At 37.1% G+C, this 27269-nt stretch overlaps 2 protein-coding genes and 1 pseudogene across 2 annotated transcripts; 2 read left to right on the top strand and 1 right to left on the bottom strand.

Annotated features, from left to right (window-relative positions):
• The first annotated feature begins 1274 nt into the window (after positions 1-1274).
• Positions 1275-4313, top strand: LOC120077824 (basic leucine zipper 23-like). Its single transcript, XM_039031886.2, has 2 exons — positions 1275-2621; positions 3897-4313. The coding sequence occupies exons 1-2, from the start codon at positions 1832-1834 to the stop codon at positions 3923-3925; spliced, it is 819 nt and encodes a 272-aa protein (XP_038887814.1). The 5' UTR covers positions 1275-1831; the 3' UTR covers positions 3926-4313.
• Positions 4314-5014: 701 nt separating this feature from the next.
• LOC120077823 (WD-40 repeat-containing protein MSI2-like) lies at positions 5015-7406 on the bottom strand. The gene is made up of 5 exons (XM_039031885.2): positions 6918-7406; positions 6504-6827; positions 6269-6412; positions 5710-5834; positions 5015-5511 (listed from the first exon to the last, which is right to left on the bottom strand). The coding sequence occupies exons 1-5, from the start codon at positions 7227-7229 to the stop codon at positions 5232-5234; spliced, it is 1185 nt and encodes a 394-aa protein (XP_038887813.1). The 5' UTR covers positions 7230-7406; the 3' UTR covers positions 5015-5231.
• A 9370-nt stretch (positions 7407-16776) lies between these two features.
• LOC120077408 (uncharacterized) lies at positions 16777-18844 on the top strand (annotated as a pseudogene).
• Positions 18845-27269: the final 8425 nt, after the last annotated feature.

Genomic DNA, 27269 nt, shown 5'->3' with positions numbered 1-27269 from the left:
ATTGTATCCCTATCTAGCTTAAGATATATAATTAACTTTATTGGGTTTTTTTTTTCCTAATCATGCTAAGAGAATTTTTCTTTTCCCCATAAGCCATAGACCATTATTTTCTTATTCTCCACTAATCAACTTCTTTATTTGGAAGAGAATATTTGAAAATTATAGGATTAGACTAATGAGTCTAGTCTTGAAAGGTAAAACATGTGCTCCTAGAGTATGAAAGAACATTTGCAAATTTTTAAAAATAAATAAATAAATAATAACCCCATTGTTTGAGTTACAAGTTTAAATATTGCCTAACTTGAGGGCTCTATTCATAAACTTCTACAAAGTTGGGTGTGATTACAAATTTTGTCCTATGATTTTAACATATTTTTTATTTAATAACTATGTTTAAAACTTTCATGGTTTGATTTTGTTTCACGTTAGTATTCTATGTCTTAAAATTATAATTTTAATCTCTATAATTTGCTAAGCCTTTGTAGATCATCTGTTTTGTTGCAATTCAAGATTATCTTAAAATGATCCTATGGATTATCAATTTTGTTTTGTGATAATATAAGATGTCGTAAAAATCTTAAAATGCCCTTATGGTAAGCATCTCAAAAGTTTTAGATGCCTCATGAAATATGAGTTTTTAAGATTCCGACATTCTATTCCTTTCTTTACCCCTTCTTTATATTCCCATAAATAAACGACGAAGTCATTCACAAACAACCATTTATTTACCTAAAAAAAAAATGTATACTAATTTCTTTCCATTGATTTTGCAGATTATTTGACTGTCATTAGTTTTTTTCATTATACAATCAATCGTTGGATCAATTTTCATTAGTTTTACAACTAGGTCGACTAACTTCGACATGAAACTAATTAGCCTTCTTTTATATACCCTAGTTAAAAATTCAAATCTCCACCTCACCCTAAATTTATAACTTGATCCGTTTTCATATATTTTATTTTATTTTATTTCTTATTTTTTTTTAAAAGGATCATAAATTTAATTAGAACTAAGTAAAGAAGGGAATGATTGAAATTTGTCACTTTTTTTACAATCATTTTTTAAAAATAATAATAAAAATAAAAATAAATAAAAGATGGGAACTATTTGACGGTCCTGATTTGATTCGACAACACACGAGAAGTCAGGCGGACCCACAAATGTCAGCTTCCCGTACTATTAAAAGCAGCGAATAATTCCCACTTTGATTATGAAATTACATTTCAGTCCTCCAAATACTTGTAAAATTACCTACAATGGCGGCCAATCAATAACAAACAAGAATTCTCTACCTCATTTATCAGAGAAAAAAAAAGTGACAAATTTTTAATGGAATTCCTGAACCCACTCTGCTTAATTTTGGCCCTTTCCCTTTCCCTTCCGCTGAATGTTCTTCAACAACGTGGTCTCCATGTGATTTCCTTCTTAGGGTTTCTCTTCTTAATCCCTTTTTCCTCCGATTTCCCAATTGGGTTTTCATTTTCCATGAAATGCTGTTTTTCCCTTTGATTTCTGTTCGATTGCATGCTTTCCTTTTCGCTTTAGAATGATTTTTGTGGTGGGTTTTCCTTTATCTGTGAGCATTGCCTTGTTTTTTGGTCCTTTTGATTAATGCTGCGGCGTGGTTTTTAGCAGACTCGTTGATTGTTCTTCGTTGATTGACGTTATTAGTGAAATTCCCTAGGTAAGTTTAGTGAGTTTTGTAATTGTGATTGATTATGGTCAAACCCCATTTGCCTTATTCGGTTAAGAAGCTTAGTTTTTGAATCGGAGTCCAGGAATTGGTAGCGTAGTTCAATATTTCATCCGTGTTGGTCTTGAATTTTTGTAATGGACGACGGGGAGCTTGATTTTTCGAATCAGGAAGTGTTTTCCAGCCCTAATATGGAGATTCCAAGTAGTTGTTCAATGGATAGTTTCTTTGATGAACTTCTCAAAGACACTCATACTTGTACTCATACACATACTTGCAATCCGCCCGGCCCTGATTACTCTCATACCCACACATGTTTTCATGTCCACACTAAAATTGTCCCTGCCCCATCCGAAGAAGACAAGGTTGTTACTGATGACACTGCAGAATCAACTGAGAAGAAGTCAAAGAAACGCCCATTGGGTAACCGTGAAGCTGTCCGTAAGTACCGTGAGAAAAAGAAGGCTAGGGCAGCCTCATTAGAGGACGAGGTTGTTAGATTGAGGGCTTTGAATCAGCATTTGATGAAGAGGTTGCAGGGGCAGGCAGCACTTGAGGCTGAGATTGCTAGGCTGAAGTGTTTGCTTGTGGATATTAGGGGCAGAATTGAAGGGGAGATTGGTTCTTTCCCTTACCAGAAAGCTGTTAATCCTAACTTGTCCAACGCCAACCCAAGCATCCCTGGTGCTTATGTGATGAACCCATGTAATATGCAATGTGAAGATCAGGTTTACTGCCTTCATCCCGGGGTCGATGGCAGCAGAAGCAGTGAAGGGGCTGTGATCAATGGACAAAGCTTTGGTGCTTGTGAATTTGAAAATCTTCAATGTTTGGCAAATCTTGACTCAGGATCGAAAGAGCTACCTGGGTGTGGAATAGGGAATGCAGTTTCGAATGATATTTCTTCAGGCACGACGAAAAAGAAAGGTGAAAACTGAAGCTTACATCTTCTATGATTATAATCCTTTCATTATATTTCTTTGTTCTCTCCTTGTTTGTTCTATGGTACATGTTTAAGGGTAATTTGATAGGAAAACTGTTTAAGAAGTATGGGCAATAGTCTATATATTAGACATGGTTGATTGCCATCTCCAACTTGCCGTTCTTTCTTTTTATATATAGTTTCAATTTACGAGTATGTTTTGATCCCTGTTTTCCTTTAATAGCACACTTAAGGTCAGATCTTGGAAGTATTAATTTGTGGATGCAAAATATAAAGGCTCATAACATTGAGATCGGTGTCCCAAATAGTTTGCTTAAATCCATGTATGACATTCTGTTTTAACTGTCTCTGTGATGTAATGTCCATATGAGGAATTGTCTGTGATTGTGAACTTGTCTATTCATCATCTCCAGTCATTGCACCATCACATGATTGAGGATTGTTCTGTGTAGAACCACAGATTGTAGACTCTTACACTAGAATAGCCTTGCAAGTTGCAAGTATATTAATTACCCCTGAACATATCATTCATGAATTTTGATTTTCTAAAGTAGAACAAAATGAGGAGTGTGAGAATCTGAACCTCCGACCTCAAGGAAAGAATACATGTTAATTACTATAAAGCTGCTCATGTTGGCATATATGAATTATGATTGAGAGTCTGATCTTATTTGTCCAAGTTTTTGAAAAGATTTCTTTTGTCCCACAAATGTGATCGCTTGGCCAAGCTCTGGTAAATAGAAAGTAGCACATTCGTGTGACATGTTGTAAGGCATTCTTATGAACTAGAAAATAGTGAAAAGAAAACATTAGTTACATGCCATAGCAGAATACAGTTGTTTGTACCTAGTATATTGACTGACGTGTTTATTCTACATTTCGTGTTTTTGTTTGGCCACTCTTTTTGTAAAAAGAAAACAGTGCCACCTGCTTACCACATTTGAGTGTGCCTTGTTCTAAGACTATGTGACCCTAACCTTTTTCACTTTTCTGATAGCAAAATAAAGTTTCACATTTTGCACCAACCAAGTGGCTTTGTGGATAAGTGATCTACCCAACTTTTTTCAGGATCATGAAAAGGAGATATTCCACAATGAATGGCCCATGATCTATTTGGAATAACTTTCTTGGTGCCTAAAAAATGGATTTTAAGTACTTTGAAAGTCATTCCAAATAGGCCTTTAATCATATGCTTGCTATGAAAGTAATTGGTTGTTTCTTTACAAGCTGTAACTCTCATTTTGTCATTTGTTTATTAGGAGGAAACCGTAAAGAGACATGGACCTGATGGACAGATCAATCAAACGTGAACATCTTCATCCTGTCCGTGCCTGCGGGGTGGTGCATACCGTGATCAATAAGTGTATTGTCATGTGATTGCAACATTTGATTATCTTCTCGTTATCGACCTTCTCCTGGACCCATTTGAGGTACTCGAAATGGCGATGCTTCTTCATTCGTGGTACTCCGGGTTCTATACACATCTTCAAATGTTGAGGAGTGTAAGTGAGTAGAGCATGGCAGAGTTATAATGAATGAAAGTAGGGCAAAAGTGAATTGGCTCCAAATGGGGCTGGAACAATATTTCATTTTGGCCTTCTCTCTATAAGACTAACAGAAGGCAGTGTCAAGTTATATTGGTTTTGTTCTCTATTTGATTACAGTATTTTTTCTAAGAATTTTTTAAAGAATTTTTTTCTTTCTAAGAATTTTTTAAAGAATTTTTTAAAGAACAATAAGCTTTCTAAGAATTTTTTTCTTCAGTGCAGTTCTTTTTCTTCCTTTTTTTAAAAAATAATTACTTAAGGTGTTTGATAAATGATAACCACTATTAACTTTCCATAATGATTTATTTGATATTAAGTTTTTTTTCCCAACCATGGAATAATTGTCAAATGAAAATTGTTTTGGAATAAAATATCATTTTGGCTCTTCAACTTGGAGGTTTGTTTAATTTTAGTTCTTTACTCTTTGTTTATGGTGAATGAACTTTTTTGAGAAAAAAAGGAAAAAAGAATTTGAAGGTTTCTTTAATTTTAGTCCTTCACTTTTCTATTGACTCTACTTATGGTGAACTTTTTCAAGGGGGAAAAAACATTTTTTTAAAAAAGGAAAAAAAAAAAAAAGAAACTTCAAATTAAAATAAAGACCTCAAAATTGAATAAAAGTGAAGTAACTAAATTTATGAGGACTAAAATGGAATGAGGATCACAATCAAAATAGTATTTTATTCTATTTTCCGATTCCCTCATCACATTGATAGAAATGGCCAACAAAAATAGATGAAGATCAAGAAATATGCGCGTTTGGCAGATAACTAGAGTTATCTATTTTTGCAATCAGTTTAGAGCATTGTTTTCAGTGAAGTGAAAGAGGATAATAGGCAAATTAGTACTGTGTTGGTAATTGAGAAAATCTTTGTCCAAACAGCAACAAAAACATAAAATACACTGATACAAGCGACACAAGAAGAAGATGACAACAACCTAATATTATCTGAAAACCTAGATAAATAAGTTGAGCAATAGATCTAATAAAAACCTTTAAGATAAATAAGTTGAGAAATGGATCTAATAAACTTTGGGTAGTAAATGTCATCGGTAAATACTTTTGGCCATTTGCCAAACCTGAACTGAATTATCTTCAGCCACGCTTGAAATGACCCATGGCTCATTGCTGTTCCAACTGAAGTCTGATATTTTAGTCTTGTGTCCTCCATGTGAAAACAACAGCTCTGGAGGCCCATCTTCAGCATCTCCATCTTGCTCATTTCCTATATTGTTTAGATCCCACACCATCAACCTTCTATCATCACCAGAAGATGCCAACACTGTTTCATGATTCGGATCCCACTCCACTTGAAACACTCCCTCCCTGTCACCAGCAACTATAAGTCTAACACTTTTTCCAAATAACTTTTTAAGCACTTAGAAAGTCATTCCGAATAGAATATTAATTTAACAACCACACAGGAGTTAACGCTTAAAGAAACAATCACAAACTGATAATCACATCACAGTTTCTTCATTTAATATATTATGACTGATGATCTAAAGACAGGTAGAGACATACGTGTGGCTGCTAAGAGCGTGCAGTGGTTCAGCGAGCTTCCGCAGATCAAACAGACCCACCGTGGTATCTGATGACGCCGTTGCTAAAATCCATTCATTATATGGATTGAAAGAAACATAGTTCACCTGTAATCCATTGGAACGGAAAGTTTGTGTCAATAGAACTAAAGAGTGAATGTAAAAATTAGTATTTTTCACTTCATCCAGGGACAAGGAAAGGGGTTGTTATGCTCCTCAGAGATATAATTCTGACTCAGGACTACAAAATCTTAACCAACCGATGATTCCATAGCCTAAGCTACGGTAACCGTCCAATCATACATCAATATAAGAGAAGGCGTAAGAAGGTCATATCAGAGGGGACAATTCAGCTATGTAATTGAGGGGAGGGCTGGGGGGCCTAGGAAAAGAAATGTTGTTAGCAGAATCTGTCATGCATCCAAGATCAAGCGTGATTTCATTATTTCATTGAAAAATATGTGCTCTCGAGATAAATTGTAATGAAGGTGAGTGAAAGAGCCACTTACATAGTGTTAAGAAAAGGTTCAAAATAGCATTACCTCCTCCTCGTGAGCTCGAACAGAATCCACAGATTTGTTTGTGCGCAAATCCCATATCACCAACAAGCAATCATCGCCTACAGATCCGAACAAGTTCTCATTCTTCAAATGCCATGACACGTCACCGACGACGCTTTCATGAGCCTGAATATGGAAACAGAAACACCATTCAAAAGAAAGTCTAAAAACAACAGCCCCAAATCAAGACGCAGCAAGTTCAGTCCCAAAAAATTACCTCATAAACGTGCATTGCATCAAGCACATTCTTGTCGGCCATGGAAGACACGTCCCACAAACAGATTTTCTGATCATTTGAGCCACTTAAGAGGTAACCCTCCTTAAACGGGCTCCAAGATAATCCATAACCCTCTTTATCATGACCCCTCAATCTCAAATCAGGATCGCACTCAGCTCCCTGAGCCTTCTCCCCGTGTTTAGCACAATTGAAAACATACACCTCGCAACCACTCGTTTTTGAACCAACAATTTCTGGGCTCTGCGGCATGCATCGCGCTCTATTCACCTCCCCTTCAACACGTATCTTCTGGGTTATCTCTATCTACCAAAACCCAACACAAAACACTACAAAATTTCAGCTAGACATTTCATCAAACACCTAGTACGCAGTGAGCAACAATTCATCACTTACCTTTGGCATAATGGGGTTTTCCCCACTAATGTCGATTCTGGTTTCGGATGCTTTGACGGGCAAAATAGCATCGGCCACCATGAGGAAATTGGGAACGTCCTCCGATGTGTGGGTTCCAAGGACGAGCTTGTGGACGGCGAGAGATGGGTTGGCCTGGTGAGGAAATGGGGCGGATGGAACCCAATCGACGGTGAGAGATGGCCATTCAAGCGAGTGGGAAATGAGAAGATCGTACAAGTATGGAGAGTTCTTCTTCCAGATGGAGAATTCCTCCACCACTTCGTCGACACCGCCATCTTGTTCTGCCGCCATTGTTCTTTCTCCGATTCCAACTGAGCTTCGTGAAACCCTTTTCCCGCTAAAATTCTTGGGCTTCCATGAAGATGGCGCGCTTTATATAGAACGACAGATTTGAACAATTTGGGCCGTTGATGAGATTAGCAAGCTCACACCACCATTCAAGTAAATTACATTGGGCCGACTAGATTTTTAGAAGACTAACAAATGTTAAAAAGTTTAATTTAGAAAAATTGCAAAAATGTTTCAAAATTGTAAAAATAGCCAAACGAATTTAAATAATAGAAAGTACAAATTGATAAATGATCAAATTATCCCAAAGACTAACAAATTGAGTACAATTAGACAATGCTTCAAAAATAACCTAAAAACTGCAAATATACAATCTCAACCAAAAACTAAAAAACAAATAGCATAGTTAAAATCTTAAAAACAGTTCGAAAATCTAAAGCTCACCAATATGGTCCTCACCAAGAAACAATTGGCGGTTGCTTCTTCGATGGACGACTACGATGGTGTGTCTGTGCTACGATGATCACCAATGGTGACATGCGGCTGTTTAGAGAACCAGTCGATGATGAGTATAAGAAGATTTGACAGTCATACAAACTGAAATGTAGCAGAGAGGGTGATGGTGAGAGAAGAAATAATGAAATGTTGTAAATGAGGTGACCCAAGATGCGACTGTGGTGAAGAAGATGTACTACGTATATTTTAAAGGAGAGGTTGTGGAGATGTTATGGCTACAAACTTGCTGCAAATGGAAAATATGAAAGAGAGAAAGAAAATGACGGGATAATAGGGAGGTAGAGTAGAATTAGGGTTTTTAAATATATATATATATATATATATATATTTAATAATGTAGGGAGGAAAGTGCTTAGATTTTTTTTCTACAAAAATTATAAATATATTAAAAATTAGGAAATAAGGGTTAAGTTCTTTTTTAAAAAAATTGAAACAATATAAAACAAATCTTATCAAAATAATAAATAGGTATATAAATATGTTTTATATACCAATGATATATTGTTATATCATTAGAATACATTTTAAAAAGTATAAACTATATAAATAGTAATAATATACACAAAAAATAATATAATAACAAAATGCATGAACAAATAATAATAAAAAAAATGAAATAGAATCTGATAACAAAAGATAGATTCAAATAGATATGGTTGGATAAAAATCAAGGAGAATCTCTAATTTAAATTAGGAAACAGAAAAATGAGAGTTAAAATTGCATAACTTCATATTACAAATTACACTGTATGTGTAAATGTAGATTAGTCAATGTCATAACTTCATGTTATAATTAGCCCATTGATGGCAAACTGGAAATAATTTTAACTTTATATCACATTTTGAAGTTGCAACATGTTTAAACTAATGAAAAATGATTTAGATGAAACTAAATTTGGTAACAAAAAATTAAACCAATTGAAAAAGAGATAGATAAACAAAAATTGATAATAATGTGCTTAGAAGGTTGAAGAGAATGTTCTATTTTTGCTTAATTATTATTCAAATATATAGTGTATTTGCAAGATTTACAAGTATATTAGAAAATAGTCAACCACCACACAAAAATCATAACTCCAAAACAATAGCTTGAATCATCATACAAGAACATATGAAGAGGAAAAGAGGAAAATCAATAGATCGATGGGAAGAGGAAAAGATGAAAAGAGGAAAAGAGAAGTCTAATCCATTGTAAAGCCTAGGGGTGTACATCAAACCAACCAAAACTGACCCAACTAAGGTCGGTCAGTCGGGGCTAGGGATCGGTTGGTTGGTTTTCGGTTTTCTTGAAAAAAAATTGAAGACCGATCGACGTATATATATTTGTTTTTAAATTTTTTTTTTTTTAAAAAAACTAAGTATAAAATCAAGCTCATTACCACCAACCCAAACCCAAGACTACTATTTTAGTATTGATTTATTATTATTTGTTATGTTGCCTAATTTTCAAACCTATTACATGATTCATTTAAATTTTTTCACAAAAAAATGATTGATTTAAAATTAACAAAGCTGCTAATTTTATTAACCTAATAATAATACATTATCAATTCATCATTCTTTTTATACCTTGGCTCCTCTTTATAAATAAATAAATAAATAAAAAGACCAAAACGACCGACCCGACCCGACCAATGGTCGGACGAATTTCACACTCTTTTTTTGTCAATTTTCGGTGCCGATTTTCTACCAAAACTGACACCGACCAACTGATGTACACCCCTAGTAAAGCTATAGCAAAAATAATCAAATATCCAAAATTTGATGGATAAGGTTGGATAAGGTTGGATACCTTATCCTAGTGACACTACAGATACGGCCTGCTTTGTAGGTGTTACAAATGTTGTAAAGTGCAACAAATGATCTGATCCTTACCATCCATGTGGACCTATATAAAGAGTTTGTATAAGACCGGATCACGAAATGATTAGTCTCTTTATATAACACCGTTGATAATAGAGACTTACTTTCACTAGGATGACCATATGTGACATGACCTAAATCTTGAGTGAGTTGTAAACTCCTGCTCATGAAAGCGGTTCTTTAATTTTTATGGGTGAGAGTGGCCAGATTACCTATTCGACAAGCCAACCATTTTAGGGAATCGTCTGATTAGGGAGCTGGGAACTCAACAACACAAGACGGAATTCACTCATTCCTCGATGCAGGAGTAAGTAGATAAATTGCTCTCTTAAGGGCTGATTCCGGGTCTTGAACATAGTGGCCACACCCTCTCCTGGCTCAAGAGAACTTAGTCATAGTGGGACTATGACTTATTATTCATTAGAGGAATCAATGGTACTTAAGGAGTTAGATGTAAATACAGGGACAAAACGATAATTTGGCCGAGCTATACTTACGAGCAATTTGTGAAGGGACATCTACTATTGATTGGTTATATCCAATGGACACATAAATATAGTTATAGTGTGAAAAGTGCATTTGTTGGTCTTTAGTTGAGTGCCCGACAGTTAACGGATAGTGGATAATGTAATTAAAGAGTTTAATTAATTATTCACGTACCGTTGGAGCTTCAAGCTACAGGTCCATAAGGTCCTCTTGGTAGCTCAAAAGAATTATGTTGAGAATCAATTTTTTGGTTAATTTGAATTGTTCAAATTAATTTGAGGAAATTTAATTATATATGATATAATTGCTTTAATATATTTGATACATTAATTGGAGGAATAAATATTTGAATGAGATTCAAATAGTTGTTAATTTAATATAAATATGATTTATATTAAATGTCATAAAATAGATAAAAGGAATTATAGTGTATATTGTATGTAATACAATATTAAAACAATAGGTTATAAATATAATAAATATAATATGATAAGTTGGTTATCATATTTATTTATATTATTTATTATTTTGAATAATAATCCTTTTTTTTTTCTAAAAAACTACCTTAGTGAGTGGTTATGCAATTTTATGGTAATTGGAATAAAAGAAAAAATTGTTTTTTCTTTTCTTCTAAGATTTCCAAGAAAACAGATATACCAAAGAAAACAACAATATCACAAATAATAGATTATGCGATAGTCTACACGACAAACATAGAGCATATACGATAGGCTCTCTTTGTCAATGTTATAAGAAGTTTTGCTATGCGATAGCCTAAACGATCGAGAAGCTTGCTACGCGATAGTGCATCTTCTTCGATCGTCTTCCTCCTCCAAACTCACAAATATCCTCTTAACCAAAATAGTTAAAGCCCACAACTCCTGGGTTCTCACCCCGACCATACAAAGGAATCCGAGTGGTAATGTTCTCTTTCCATTTGGTTCGTGATTCACTTGAAGAAGGACTTCAAGTTCTTGTTGTTGTTTGATCGAGAAGTTCATGACCGTCCAAGGGATACAAGAAGAAGTGTTCTTTAAAAGTAATATCCCTTGAACTATGTATTTTATTTGAAAAGCATGCTGTAATTTACTTTGATTGCACAATCTGTTTGTTGTATTGTAAATTTATACTTCAATCGAAAATGAAATTTGGACAATCCGCTTCTGCTCAAGGATCTTCTCATTGCTGAGTTTCCCTTCAATTGGTATAAGAGCCAGGTTGTGTTCTGTTCCAAATTCCATTTGGGAAATTCGTTTATAGTTTCTGGTGGGTTTTAAGTTCTACATTGCTTTTAATGGTTAAATGTATGTGAATGTTTGTTGTGGATGTTTCGGGATAGTTATCTCTGTTTATGGCTTTCCTTTTAATTTACAAAAGTTAATTTGTAAAGGCCCCTATGTTTTTTGGCATTATTCTTGCAATCGAGTCTGTATTCGTTAAGGTTTTGGGTCGTTCATGAAGCAAAGGTGCAAGAGTTTCAGTTCGTTTTGATGGAAGAAAAAAACGATGGTCGCATTATGTAGCTTGAGCTAAACGATCGTTTAGATTTAGCTATGATCGTTTAGCTATGTGTTCGTGTAGAGTTTTCTATATGATTATGTAACATCTGCTAAACGATTGCATAGCTAATACTACGCGATCGTGTAAAGTGTTTACTCAATCGTGTTGCGTTGGCTGCATCATCACATAGGTGCCCGAGAGGTAAACGATTGTGCAATATTTGATACTCGATGCAAATAATGCGTGCTAAACGATCGTGTAGACTATCATGCTCATCACATAGTCAGTAGCTACACGATCGCATAGTATACGATACTCGACGCATGTTACTCGATCTTGTAGACTATCATGCTCATCATATAGTCATTAGCTATACGATCACATGGTATGCGCTACTTGAAGCATGTTGCATGATCACGTGGACTTTTATGCTCATTGCATTATCCAAAGCTATGCGATTGTTGCTACACGATCGTTTATACTCGACGATCAGAACGTTTGCTATACGATCAAGCTGCAAGACTTCAAGACGAGTGGTTCAAGACTCGATTCACTTGTTCCAAACTGAAGGACTCCACTTTTGTAATAAATTAGCCCTTACTTCTCTGGTTTTGAGATTAACTATCCTGGTCCATCAACTTTAATTAAATATGCATATGATGTATGTTTATGTTATATGCCACAATTTATTTCATATAGTTTTAAAACCCACAATAGGTTATGCATTTATTTTCATGCAACATTTTTATATTATAAGTGTTATAATATATTAGAACGCATGATTTAAATTACATAAAGCATGCTCATGCATCATATAAAATAAGAGTTATACTATATGTATGCATGCATTATAGAATATTTATGCATCATTTATTATAAATGTTATAATATAAGGTTGTATGTTGGCATGGAATGTATGCTCTTCTAAGTTCATTACTTGTTTATATAAAAGTTATATATTAGTAATGAATGAACATTGCATGAAGCATGACGAAACCTTAGGTTAATTTATAATTGTTATAAATAACTCATGTATGTCTTACTTGCAATGTCAGTTTTAATTTGTTTCATTTACTTTATAAGAGTTATAAATAAATGAAGTTAGAAATTAAAATAAATAACCAAGAGTTACATGCAAACTTAGGTAAAATCATTTTAAAAATAGTTTTAAAATATGATTGAGATAGACCTAAGCTCACAAATTTCTAATGAGATTAGAAATTAGGTTAATCTTTTAAATGGATTTAATAGGATTAAGTTGATTTTAATAAAAGATTAAATTTGTAGCAAATATATCTATAAGAGACCTTTTGTCTAAGGTTGGCTAGGCTGGGGTATTTAAGCTGACGGAAATGGAACACCCCTACCTGAGAACATATCTGGAAAGGTGAATTAGATAGATTTGCTACAAGCATGCAATTGTTGATTAATATTTGTTAAAGTATTTAATGAATGTTAATCAAAATTGTTTAACTTACCAAAGCAAATGTTACTTTTGGACAAACTTAAACAATCACTTAGTAAAACTAATTAGCCGTATTTTTCCTAAGTAAATTAAATCCTAGGTTGTTAAAATACCCAGTGGGAGGAAAAGATATATATGATATATAATTTTTTCAGTCACATTTCTCCCTTAATATTCACACCGTGAGATTCATGCTTGGCCTCGTGGCACCCTGGGAGCATCCCTCTTCAAATGGTGTTTGCATGGGTCAGTATCAAGGTGAATGGAGAGAGTATTTATGTAATTGGGAGAAGGATGTGTGTTAATATGTCCTGCGGTCTTTTTCATTGGTATGCATCGTGAGACCTTCTTGCACGGTCTTGAGGCGCCCTGGGAACATCCCCTTTCAAATGGTTGTGCATGGGTCAGTGGGAGGAAAAGATATATATGATATGTCATTTTTTCAGTCATGTTTCTCCCTTAATATTCACACCGTGAGATTCATGCTTGGCCTCGTGGCACCCTGGGAGCATCTCCCTTCGATGGTGTTTGTATGGGTCAATATCAAGGTGAATGGAGAGAGTATTTATAGTAACTTGGAGAAGGATGTGTGTCAATATGTCCTGCGGTCTTTTTCATTCGTTTGCACTGTGAGACCTTCTTGCACGGCCTTGAGGCACCCTGGGAGCGTCCCTCTTCGGATGGTTTGTGCAGTTGGTCAACGTCAAGACGAACTCCATAAATGGATAGAGTTGCTTTAGTTTTTGCCCCAATCGGTTTTTCCCTTCAATTGGCTAATTGAAGCGGAACTCTAGGATCTAAAATGAAGGGTCACACTTACAGGAAATTGTTAAGCAAGTAAATGATTTCTTGACTAAATCAATGATGATTGATCGTTATAGGAATAAGAGTTATTCTGGTGTAATGATTAGTTGAGAGTTTCTCAATTCAGTGAAGGGAGAAATTAACTACCCTACGGTGGATTTTTGGCTAAATCACTGAAGCGTCATTGCAAACTAGATGTAATATGGGGTTCATTTAGATTATGCTAAACTTGATTGGATTTATTTTAAAGAGTTATGCTAAAATCTAACGTAGATCAATATGTTTGTTCGTTCAGCAAAATGTCAATGATTGATTTTCCATTAGTTGCCTTTTCTACTTTGACCGGTTTTAATTACATGACGTGGAAAGAATCTATTACAACATTTTTCGTGGTAAATGACCACGAAATTGTCAATTTTTAGGATTGTCCTTAAGTCCCAACCCCTGATGCACCACGAAATGTTTGTAATGCATATGAGGTGTGGATGAAGGCTAATTCGAAGGCCCGAGTTCATATTTTGGCAAACATACCTAATTGATAACTTGTAGAAATACAAGTTATTTATACTGTTTTATTTAGATATTGTGGCCAAAAGAAATGAAAGTTGCGTCGATTATATAGAAATTGGCTAAGAAATGCAAGAATTATAAATTGTCGTCAATACACCCATTGACACCATTACGATGGTAGAAAAGAATGTTTCAAGTCTTTTTTACAGGAAATCAAGTCACCACATGCGTTCATAGCTCAAAGATAAACGAAACAATGCATCTATGTCGCATTGCGCCCGTCATTCAATAATGAAGAGACGATCAATGCAATGACGGCGCATGCAGAAATCGATCAAGAGCTAAGCGATCAACGCAGATTAAACCACATGCGATAATAAAAAATAATACCGCATGCCGGAAAACGATCAAAGATGTGAAGAGCAACGTAGTTGCGGAGGATTCTGACGCTTGTACAGCTGACCGTTGTACATTTCGGACGGGATTGATTGCATAATAGAAGAAATATTCACTCCACCATTTCATGATCTGCCTTAACAATAAAGTGGGGACCACAATGCAAAGAGTCAAGCTTCACCTATAAATAGCCTCTGAAAAATCACTGAGAGGTATGCTTGAATACAGAGAAAAGTGTATATATACTGATCTGAGAGAGAGACTGGTTGAACGACTAATCAGAGTAGATCCGGGAAGAATTAAGAGACAAGGCCGAGAGGTGAGTCTCAGGGCAAAAAATCCTTCCGATCCCCGCCGTCGAAGCTCTGTACGAAGGTTACCTCTATCAGACGAGCAAGTCTGAGAGGGAAGCTTTCTGTTCATCATTCCATACGTCGGCAAGCAAGACCATCGTCCAGATCTGTGTCAAGACGTTAACACTCTTCTGTATTTGTTTCTATCTCTTTATCATCACTTGTATTCATCTTTATAGTCTATCATTCATACCATGTATCAGACGGTTAATCTTAGTATTGAATGTTATGATCATTTCCATTATCATTTCTCTATCTATTTCCGTTCACCCATAATTCATTTTCTCCATGACGTTTTCTTAGTCCCTGGGTAATTAGCAAGAATTAAACATAAATTAATTGGGTTAAGGAAATAATTAAGTTTAGTCAAGACATGCTAGATGGCATCTTCACCTGTGAGAGCAGAAGTGAAGATGCTATTCCGCCTATCGAGAGAGGGTTGGAAGAATGTGTTAACTAAAGCGAAAAGTACTTCCAAAGATGGAAGCAACCTTGTGTTCACTATGTTCATCCCTGTTTCACCATAGAGATATGGGAACGCGGCCAATCACTGAGAGGTATACGCCAAGGGAAAGCGGAACCTTAGTTACATCTTTAACGCAATTAACAAACTTGCGACGTTTGTACTAATTATTCTTTCCCCTTTTGATTCATCCATAAAGACTTGTCATCGCATATCACGATCCTTTGTATAAACTTCACAGTCAGTCTTGAACTCAGTATCATGTATATCATGTATCTTGTATTTTGTATCACATTAGCTTAGGTTTATTTTCATCGTAATTTAGTTTATTAACACAATGTTATTTTACCACAATTTTAAATTCATGTACAAACCCAATTCTTATTAATTGTAAAAACCGGTCACATGTATCATAAAAGTAACACACTAACAAAAACAATCCCTGTGTTCGACCTCGGATTACTCTGCGAAACTTGCGTTGGAATTATACTTGGTTTCAGCGCAAGGAAACTTGTGACAACAATTACTTCATAGAATACTACAAGTACATAATTAACAACACATATATCTAGAAGTAGTATCGCATAAAATGTGCATGATCAATAACATAGCATAAGAATACATTTAGCGTTACAAGTTTATGGCAACGTGAGCTTGTAGCACATCATCATGCATGCACAGCATTCGACCAATTTCAAGTTAACAAGTTTATGGCGTTGTTGCCGGGGATTGGTAACGGTTAGTGTTGAGTACGTTTGTGATATTTTGCAGGACAGAACTCTTTGTACTGGCTGTTTATCACGGAGAGCAGTCTGATGGTTTATGAGTACTGGAGTGATCTAGAAATTCTAAGCTGACCCAGAGATCAGGTATATTTTTTGTGCAAGAGCACATCAGGGCCGACTTAAGTTGAGAAGAAATATGGCAAATAAGAACGAAGCACTCGTAGAGAATCAAGAGGTGAACTGGCCAGCGCAAGATCCTGGTTTTTTTGTCGCTGATCGCAACATTTCAATAAGAAACTATGCGGCATTGAATTTCTATAACTTCTCGCCTGGAATTTTAAGACCCACGATTGTGGAGAATGTAAGTTTTGAGATGAGACCAATTATGCTTGAAAGGATTTAGAATGCGGGACAATTCGGAGGTTTACAAGGAGAAAACCCGCATGTTCATTTGACTAGCTTTGTAGACATGTGTAGTGCATTCTCCATACCTGGTGTGACTCTAGAAGGACTTAGATTATATCTTTTCTCGTATACACTGCGGGATGAAGCAAAGAGGAGGGCTCAGTCGTTAGAGCCAGATGAGATTAATGCATGGGATCAGTTGGTTGAAAGGTTTATGAATAGATTTTTCCCTCCAGCCGTCAACGCAAGGAGACAGAGGGATGTGTTGAATTTCGAATAGAAGGGTTATGAAACTTTGAGCACCGCCTGGGTGCGATTCAGACAATTAGTGAAGAGTTGTTCGTATATCGGGATTCCCGATTGCATTCTGATGGAGACTTTTTACAATGGCTTGGATCAACCAACGCAAGTAGTTGTTGATGCCTCCGCAGGAGAAGGATTGATGGACAGGTCGTATACGGAAGCAAAGAGCATCTTAGATTGCATTTCGCGAAATTCAGATGAATGGTTAGATACTGGGCTTGAGGAAAGAGGTTTAGAGCAAGAAAGAGCAGAAGGTGTTGTTGTACCAACTGATACAATGAACACCCTGATAGACCAGATGACCACAATGACCTCGCTCCTTCAAACTATGGCTAATCAGCAAAGACATCTCTCTCATGAATCAGCGCAAGTCAATGCGTTGACACACGTGGCCGCAATGAATTGCGTTCAATGTGGAGAGGGACATTTAGCGGAAGTCTACCCGTGGAATCAGCAATTCGTATACTCTATCTACAATGATCCGTTCGGCAACACCTACAACCCTGGTTGGCAGAATCACCTAACTTTCAGTTGGGACGAGAATCACAACCAGGGGAGCCAAAGTGATCATCAGAACAATTATCAAGGGAATCGAGGCAATCCTCCGGTCTTCATTAATCAGGATCACAGCTCAGGTAATTTTCAAATTATACAACCCTATGACCAACCATTCTTTTCGGACAGCTCTTACAGTACCTCTTCTCTGGAAACATTGTTGAAACATTATATCGAGAATAGCGAGGCAATTAGGCAATCACATGCTTCTTCCCTTAGAGTGCTAGAGGAGCAGGTTGAACAACTTGCGATTGAACTTAAGAATAAAACACATGGTATGCTGCCCAGTAGTTCGGGAGTATCGGAGCCACGTGATAAAGAACAATGTCAAGCAGTGACATTGAGAAGTGGTAAAACAACAGTCCCCGTGCCACCTGTACCAGATTCAATGTCAAGACCAGTAGATTTAACCACCACGATGACCAGTCAACCATTAATGACAGAATCACCAATTCAGAAGTAAGTACATCTACAAGGGAGAATCTCAACAAGACTTGAATTCAAAATCAACGCAACCTCCAGTTACTAAAACACAGCAAGCACAGGACCTCAATGAACAACCAATTGAACAGGAAGTACGATAGGATCATCCACCTTTCCCGTCCAGACTGAAGAAGAAAGATGAAAGTAAGCAATTTCAGAGGTTCCTGGATGTTCTCCGACAACTACACATCAATATTCCCTTAATAGAATCTCTGGAACAGATGTCGAGCTATGTGAAATTCCTCAAGGATATACTTGCTAACAAAAGAAAGATCGGGGAAAATGAAACTGTTACGTTAACATATGAATGCAGTGCGCTGTTTCAAAACAACATCCCCACCAAAATGAAAGATCCTGGGAGTTTCACATTGCTCTGCTCAATAGGAGGGAAGAAGGTCGGAAATGCACTGTGTGATTTAGGGGCAAGTATAAACTTAATGCCCTTGTCGATCTTCAAGAAGCTAAATATCGGCAATGCAAGACCAACCACAATTACATTGCAGTTGGCCAATAGATCGATAATGCATCCCGAGGGCAAGATAGAGGATGTACTCCTGCAAGTAGATAAGTTCATCTTCCTTGTTGACTTTATCATATTAGATTATGAAGCTGACAGAGAGGTGCCTATCATCTTGGGTCACTCATTTCTTGCAACAGGGTGAGCCCTGATCGATGTACAGAAGGGAGAACTTACCATCAGGGTAGACGATCAGCAAGTTAAATTCAACGTTCTCAATGTGTTTAAATACCCGAGTGATATGGATAATTGTCAATATGACGAGGAATTGTAGGAAGAACCTTGGTACGAACCCCTAGAAGAGTTGGAGGAAGAAGATTTTGGAATCGGCAAAATGTGGGAGGAGAATTGCGTCGCAATTCAAATTGAGTTAGATTTTGAAACAATCAAGTTATCTGAACGAACAACACAACACACTAAGCCATCCTTAGAAGAACCACCCATGCTAGAGTTAAAGTCGTTGCCTGTGCACCTTAGATATGCTTATTTAGGAGGCAATAACACGTTACCAGTTATTATATCTGCCTCCCTGAGTAAAGAGAAGAAGGATGCACTTATCCAGATCCTGAAAAATAATGCAAAAGCCTTGGGATGGACCTTGGCGGATATTCGGGGGATCATTCCTTCGTATTGCATGCATTAGATTCGTCTTGAGGAAGGGAAAATGGGATCTATAGAGAGGCAACTCGTTTGAACCATGCATGAGGGAGGTTATAAAGAAAGAAATAGTGAAGTGGCTGGATGCAGATGTCATTTACCCTATATCAGATAGCAGTTGGGTGAGCCCAATGCAGTGCGTTCTGAAGAAAGGGGGAATGACAGTCGTCATCAACAGTAAGAATGAGTTAATTCCCACAAGGACAACTACAGGGTGGAGAATCTGTATGGATTACCGCAAATTAAATCTGACCACTAAAAAGGACCACTTTCCATTCTTATTTATTGATCAGATGTTGGACCGACTTGCTGGGAATGAATTCTTCTAATTTCTTGACGGATACTCAGGGTAAAACCAAATTGCAATTGCGCTGGAGGATCAAGATAAGACAACCTTCACGTGCCCATTTGGCACGTTTGCATTCCATCGTATGCCGTTTGGACTCTACAATGCACCAGGTACTTTTCGACGATGTATGATGGCGATATTTTTAGATTTCTTAGAGATGTCAGTCGAGGTATTTATGGATGATTTTTCAGTTTTCGACAATACTTATGACTCCTGTTTATCTAATCTTAAGAAAGTCTTGAAGAGATGTGTGGAATCTAATCTTGTTCTGAACTGGGAGAAATGCCACTTTATGGTTGAAGAAGGAATTGTGCTAGGTCACAAAATATGGAAGGCAGGATTGGAAGTCGATCAGGCGAAAATCGACATAATTTCCAAGCTACCACCACAAGTCAACGTGAAAACGCTTACGAGTTTTCTGAGACATGTGGGGTTTTATCAAAGATTTATTCGCAACTTCTCTTAGATCGCAAGGCCCCTAAGTGTGCTTCTTGAGGCTGGTCATGAATATGACTTTGTTGATGCGTACACTGAAGCATTCCACACATTGAAAGATGCACTCATCACTGCACCCATTCTGATTACGCCGAATTGGACGCCACCGTTTGCATTGATGTGTGATGCCAGTGGATATGCAGTGGGCACAGTTTTGAGTCAGCGCAAGGACAAGGTATTGCATCCTATCTATTATGCTAGCAAAACATTGAATGATGCGCAAGAGAATTATACAACCACGGAAAAAGAAATGCTCGCGGTGGTATTTGCACTGGAGAAATTTCGATAGTACTTAATCGGAACAAACGTTGTGGTGTATACTGATCATTCTGCGATCAAATATCTTTTGACTAAGAAGGATGCGAAACCAAGACTGATACGATGGGTGTTACTCCTGCAAGAATTTGACCTAGAAATCAAGGACCGGAAAGGAACCGAGAACCAAGTCACTGATCATCTGTCAAGATTGGAATTACGAGGTTTAGGAGAAAGAAAAAGACATTGAAGAAAGATTCCCTGATGAGTTACTGATGTTGGTAGGTATTAATGTTCAATGGTATGCGGACATTGTAAACTTCATCGTTTGCAGCCAAGTACCAGAAGACTATACTTACCAGTAGAAGAAGAAGTTGAGACATGACGTCAAGTTTTATTTCTGGGATGATCCCTTCTTGTATCGACTTAGATTTGATCACATTTTGCGTCGATGCGTTCCTGAGCATGAAGTCAAGCACATTCTGGAGCTTTGTCATGAGTCCCCTTATGGAGGACATTTTAGAGGGCAGCGGACTGCCGCAAAGATCCTACAGAGTGGCTATTTCTGGCCAACACTATTTAAAGATGCCCATGCTCATGTTATGCAGTGCGATAGATGCCAGAGAAGGGGAACATGTCTAGAAGAAATGAAATGCCTTTGACGTCAATCATGGAGATTGAATTATTTGATGTGTGGGGAATCGACCTTATGGGCCCATTTCCACCATCAGAAGGTCATCAATACATCATAGTCGCGATTGACTATGTATCGAAGTGGGTTGAGGCCGTCGCATGTGCTAAGAACGATGCGACCACGGTGGCGAAATTTCTCAAGAAGAATATCTTTGCCCGATATGGGACGCCCCGAGCTTTAATCAGCGATGAAGGCTCACATTTCATCAACCGCATAATCACCAACCTGTTGACTAAATTTAACGTCAGCCATAGAGTTACAACCGCTTATCACCCACAAACTAATGGGCAGGCAGAGATTTTTAACAGAGAGATCAAAACTATCTTGGAGAAGGTAGTCAGTACCTCCAGGAAGGATTGGTCACCCAAGCTTGATGAAGCGCTGTGGGCATATAGGACTGCCTTTAAAACTCCGATTGGCATGTCCCCATATGCCCTGGTCTTCGGAAAAGCTTATCATCTGCCTCTCGAGTTGAAGCACAAGGCAATGTGAGCATGCAACAAGCTGAACTTTGATCTAGCAAGTGCAGGGAAAGTCCGAAAGTTGCAACTGAATTAGCTGGTCGAGTGCGAAGGGACGCTTACGAAAGTGCCAAGCTTTATAAGGAGAGAACCAAAAAGTGGCATGATGACCGCATAAACAACCAGACATTCGTCGAAGGTCAACAGGTACTACTGTTTCATGCACGTTTGCGATTGTTTCTAGGGAAGTTGAAGTCCTGTTGGTCTGGGCCATGCATCAAGACTCTCTTTCCCCACGGCGCAGTGGAATTGACAATTGAAGACGGGAGCAACGCATTTAAAGTCAATGGTCAATGAATTAAGCCTTACTACGGGGGCGATATGGATCGACGCATGGAGACATTGACGCATGGAGTCATCGACTTAGGCAAGCAGGATTAACCGCTTAGGGGGGGGGGGGGGATGCTATTGCAGTAACTATGAAAAAAAATTTTCAATCAGCATCCGTATATCTATGTTTAATTGCTTTCTTTACAGCTTTCATTTACTGCTTTCTAAATTGCGTTATTTACTGCATATTAGAATTAGCCTTTAGTGCTTTATGTATTTCCATGTCATGTTTAATTTCATTAATTTGTATGCATTAGTAGCATTGTTCTTAAAATTTTTGTGAATGACTGAATAAAACAGTGAACACCGCAAAGTCTTTTCGACTTGCGTTAGTGATGAATTAAAAAGGAAAAATAACAATTGGTATGCAACGCGATGATGGGTGCATTTTGTGATAACAAGATACGCTTTGCGTCCATTATACCTAAATGCATTGCATTGAGGAGTGTGTTGCACTCGTATGTATTGTTAGCCCATCCTTAGCAAAAATGCACTATGTTGAGGTAGTGTTGCGCTGGTAGAAATACCGTGCGCCTGTCCTCTAAAAATGCGTTGAGTTAAGGGGTGTGATGCGATGACACATGTGTTGTTGCCCGTCCTCTGCACATATGCATTTGTGTTAATGAAAGCGTGGTGTTAATTTTTAACATTACACCCATCTGAATCAAATACAAAAATAATTTCATTCATTATTTTTCTATGTATAGAAGCTGATTACTTGATTCCTTATACATACTTCATATTTGGTATTGCGTTAATTGTAATTCCTTGTATACTTTGTTAATTTTTAATACAACTAAGTAGCAATTCTTTCAAGTACGCAATAGCCTCTTCTTATCATCCTTTGTCAATTTTGCGATGTTCTATATCTTTTACTTTGCGTTACTTATTGTGCTGCCATGATGTATAATATGTATACACTTAGTAACATTTCCCATACTTTTATTTTCTGGCTAACACTTAGTTAATTCGTAGCTATAACAATACTTTATCTTTTATCCTTCAAAATTCTGCTCAAACCTTCTTTTCAAAATTTTGTCTAAGTGTTTGTCTATTCTGTCCAAACAATGCAATGAAGACCTTGCGCATCTCTAAATTTGGGGGTGGGGAAGGTCTGAGCAGATGTGGTCATTAAGAAAAATTCATTCATTATTAAAAAAATAATAACAAAAAATAAATTTTCATATAAACTCCAATGTCAGCACAAGGAAAACTCCAAAAACAATCCCTACTTGATAAGAGTTAAGTTGTAAAAGGAACCTGCTCGTAGTTGGATGTTCGCATAACACCCGTGGAAGCAAGTCAAAACGAAGGTGGGTTTCCAAGAACGACGCAATATGGAAAGAGAAAAATGAGAAAAAGAAGAAAAATAAAAGAAACAAGAGACAACTTCTATGAAATTCAAGAGCTAAAGCTGAGATTGGCACACAACCGTAGTTGGATGTTCGCATGACACCCATGGGAACAAGCCAAAACAAAGGGTGTAACTATGATCAACAGTCTCTAATAAATGACGCAAAGTTTGACCACCGTATCCAAACGCATCAAGTTGATTTGACAAGAAGAGGTAAACATTCTTTTTAAAACTAGAAACGCATTTTTGAGCAGAAATTTGTGGTATAGAAGAATAAAGTAGGACTTGTTATGAATTATCAAGGATAGAAAGAAATTGTGCTGTTAAGTAATGTTGCCTAGGTGGAGCATTCGGAGCAACCAATCGACGCAAAAATTTAGGATAGGAATTGAGCAATATTGCCTTAGTAGAAGATATGCTTAAAGACAAGCATATATCTAAATTTGGGGGTGTGATAACTTGTAGAAATACAAGTTATTTATACTGTTTTATTTAGATATTGCGACCAAAAGAAAGGAAAGTTGCGTCGATTGTATAGAAATTGGCTAAGAAATGTGAGAATTATAAATTGTCATCAATACACCCTTTGACATCATTGTGATGGTAGAAAAGAATGTTTCAAGTCCGTTTTGCAAGAAATCAAGTCATCACATGCGTTAATGGCTCAAAGATAAACGGAACAATGCATCTACGTCCTATTGCGCCCATCACTCAATAATGAAGAGACGATCAATGAAATAACGGCGCATACGCAATCGATCAAGAGCTAAGCGATCAACGCAAATTCAACCGCATGCGGTAATAAAAAATAATACCGCATGCCGGAAAACGATCGAAGATGTGAAGAGCAACGCAGTTGCGGAGGATTCTGACGCTTGTACAGCTGACCGTTGTACATTTCGGACGGGATGGATTGCGTAACAGAAGGAATATTCACTCCACCATTTCAGGAACTGCCTTAACAATAAAGTGGGAACCACAATGCAAAGAGTCAAGCTTCACCTATAAATAGCCTCTGAAAAATCACTGAGAGGTATGCTTGAATACTGAGAAAAGTGTATATATACTGATCTGAGAGAGACTGGTTGAGCGACTAATCAGAGTAGATCAGGGAAGAATTAAGAGACAATGTTGAGAGATGAGTCTCTGGGCAAAGAATCCTTCCAATCCCTGCCATCGAAGCTCTATACAAAGGTCACCTCTATTAGACGAGCAAGCCTGAGAAGGAAGCTCTTCTGTTCATCCATTCCACACGCCGGCAATTAAAACCACCGTCCAGATCTGTGCCAAGACGTTGACACTCTTCTGTATTTCTTTCTATCTCTTTATCATCACTTGTATTCATCTTCGTAGTCTATCATTCACACCATGTATCAGACGTTTAATCTTAGTATTGAATGTTATGATCATTTCTCTGTCTATTTCCGTTCACCCATAATTCATTTTCTCCATGACGTTTTCTTAATCCCATGGGTAATTAGAAAGAATTAAGCAAGTAAATTAATTGGGTTAAGGAAATAATTAAGTTTAGTCAAGGCATGCTAGACGACATCTTTACCTATGAGAGCAGAAGTGAAGATGCTATTCCGCCTATTGAGAGAGGGTTGAAAGAATGCATTAACTAAAGCAAGAAGTACTTCCAGAGATGGAAGCAACCTTACATTCACCACATTCATCCCTGTTTCACCATAGAGATATGGGAACGCGACCGATCACCGAGCGATGTACGCCAAGGGAAAGCAGAACCTTAGTTACATCTTTAATGCAATTAACAAACTTGCCTTGTTTGTTCCCCTTTTGATTCATCCATAAAAATTTGCCATCGCATACCACGATCCTTTGTATAAACTTCACAGTCAGTCTCAAACTCAATGTCATGTATATCATGTATCTTGTATCTTGTATCACATTAGCTTAGGTTTATTTTCATCGCAATTTAGTTTATTAATGCAACTTTATTTTACCGCAATTTTAAATTCATGTACAAACCCAATTCTTATTAATTGTAAAAACCAGTCGCACGTATCACAAAAGTAACACACATTAACGAAAACAATCCCTATGTTCGAACTCGGATTACTCTGAGAAACTTGCATTAGAATTATACTTGGTTTCAGTGTAAGGAAACTTGTGACAACGCATTACTCCATAGCATACTACAAGCATATAATTAACAACACATATATCTAGAAGTAGTATCATATAAAATGTGCATGATCCATAACATAGCATAAGATTACATTTAGCGTTACAAGTTTATGACAACATGAGCTTGTAGCACATCATCATGCATGCACAGCATTCGACCAATTTCAGTGTATCTATCACGCATTCCCAAGTAACGCTAGCTAAAGATCTTCTTAACCCGTTCATCCGCATACTCAGTGTATCTATCACACAACTGAATTTTCTCAAATATGCCGCATTTGTTTATTTTTCATTAACGCAATCAACAACAAACCAACAATTAATTGAGTTACCGGTTATCGCAAAGTCTTCATAAAAATTACCTTCGCAATATATTTTCACAAGTCCCTGAGTTCGACCCTGGACTTACCAGGAAACTCAGTGGAATTTACACTTAGATTCTGCTCAGAAAACTTGAGTGCACAATGCAATTTCACCATTTCATATCATCCATAATTCACTTCATAAAATCAAGCATCAAGTTTTTGGCACTGTTGCCAGGGACTTCGGAAAATAGTGTGCTAACGATAATTTTTCTGATTTCTTTTGCAGACTCTCAATCTCTAGCGAATTACAACTCGAAGATTGAGAGAACATTCAGAAGAAGATTAAGAGATTGCCAAAAACAACAAGAGAGAACACCAAGAATGGCAGAACAACCAGACGCAAGGGCCGCTAATGCGAATAATATAATAGCCAACCCCATCCTTCTAGTGAACGACTGCAATAGACCATCCAAGACTATGCGTCATCTAACTTCCATGATTTCTCTCCAGGAATCATGAGGCCGGTGTTAGATGGATCGAGGTTTGAAATGAAGCCGGTAATGTTGCAAATGATCCAGGCTACTGGGCAGTTTAGAGGAAGGCGTGGCAAAGACCTGCATGCCCACCTTCGGAGCTTCATAGAAATCTGCAACATTTTTGTGTTCCCGAATATCTCAACCGAGGAAGTTCGACTAACTTTGTTTCCATTTTCTTTGTGTGATCAGGCGAGAAAATGGGCATATTCTCTCGAACCGGGGGAGATAACATCGTGGGAACAGGTGGTGGAAATGTTTATAAAGAAGTATTTCCCACCAACCGAGAATGCTAGAAGAAGGAAATTAATAATAAATTTTGAATAGGTAGATGACGAATCGCTCAGTGATGTCTGGGTGAGGTTCAAGCGGCTGGTAAGAGACTGTCCACATAATGACTTACCAGATTGCCTACAAATGGAGATTTTCTACCAAGGTCTGAATCCTTCTTCGCAAACCACTGCCAATGCAACAGCCACTGGTGGTATGCTCGAAAAACATATGAAAAGGCTAAGAGTATACTTGATTGCATTTCCAAAAATCACAAGGATTGGCGGGAAAGCGATAAGAGATTAAGAATAAAAGATAATGATGCAAACAACGGGTTGAAAAATGTCGCAATTTCAATCGATAAATTCATCCTACCAGCAGACTCCCTAATTTTTTATTATAAAGCAGACGAAGATGCGCCCATCATATTGAGACGACCTTTCCTTTCAACCGGTTGCGCTCAAATTGATGTGCGAAAAGGAGATATTGTAATGAGCATTCATGGGGAAAAACTCTGGATTAAGGCAGTAAAGATCCCAAAGGACAATGAAAAGAGAGAAAAGACACCATGGACGTGAACAAACCAGCCTGGAATAAGTGGTCCCTGAGTATTATATGATTCAACCTCATCAGGGACGTAACTCTTTTGAACATCCTTTTTCTTGGATCATTACTTCATGAACTTTTATTTTACTCGTTATTATCTATTATCGCAATTACTTTGTTATACTAACTATCTATCTACATTATTATTATTATTTTTTTTTTTTAAAAAAAGGAGATTGCGA

The sequence above is a fragment of the Benincasa hispida genome, chromosome 5 (genome assembly GCF_027475165.1).
Source record: "Benincasa hispida cultivar pf3 chromosome 5, pf3_genome.v1.1, whole genome shotgun sequence".
NCBI classification, from domain to species: Eukaryota; Viridiplantae; Streptophyta; class Magnoliopsida; order Cucurbitales; family Cucurbitaceae; genus Benincasa; species Benincasa hispida.
Note: the sequence above shows the minus strand (reverse complement) of the source record. Positions and strands in the feature narration are given on the sequence as shown.

What these genes read in the sequence shown, in the direction of transcription:
- LOC120077824 (XM_039031886.2), top strand. Translation starts at nt 1,832, where the DNA reads ATGGACGACGGGGAGCTTGATTTTTCGAATCAGGAAGTGTTTTCCAGC. An exon ending in AGGCACGACGAAAAAGAAAG is followed by an intron (nt 2,622 to 3,896) that starts GTGAAAACTGAA and finishes TTTGTTTATTAG; the next exon opens with GAGGAAACCGTAAAGAGACA.
- LOC120077823 (XM_039031885.2), bottom strand. Translation starts at nt 7,229, where the DNA reads ATGGCGGCAGAACAAGATGGCGGTGTCGACGAAGTGGTGGAGGAATTC. An exon ending in ATGCAATGCACGTTTATGAG is followed by an intron (nt 6,413 to 6,503) that starts GTAATTTTTTGG and finishes TTCCATATTCAG; the next exon opens with GCTCATGAAAGCGTCGTCGG. An exon ending in CACGCTCTTAGCAGCCACAC is followed by an intron (nt 5,512 to 5,709) that starts GTATGTCTCTAC and finishes TGCTGGTGACAG; the next exon opens with GGAGGGAGTGTTTCAAGTGG.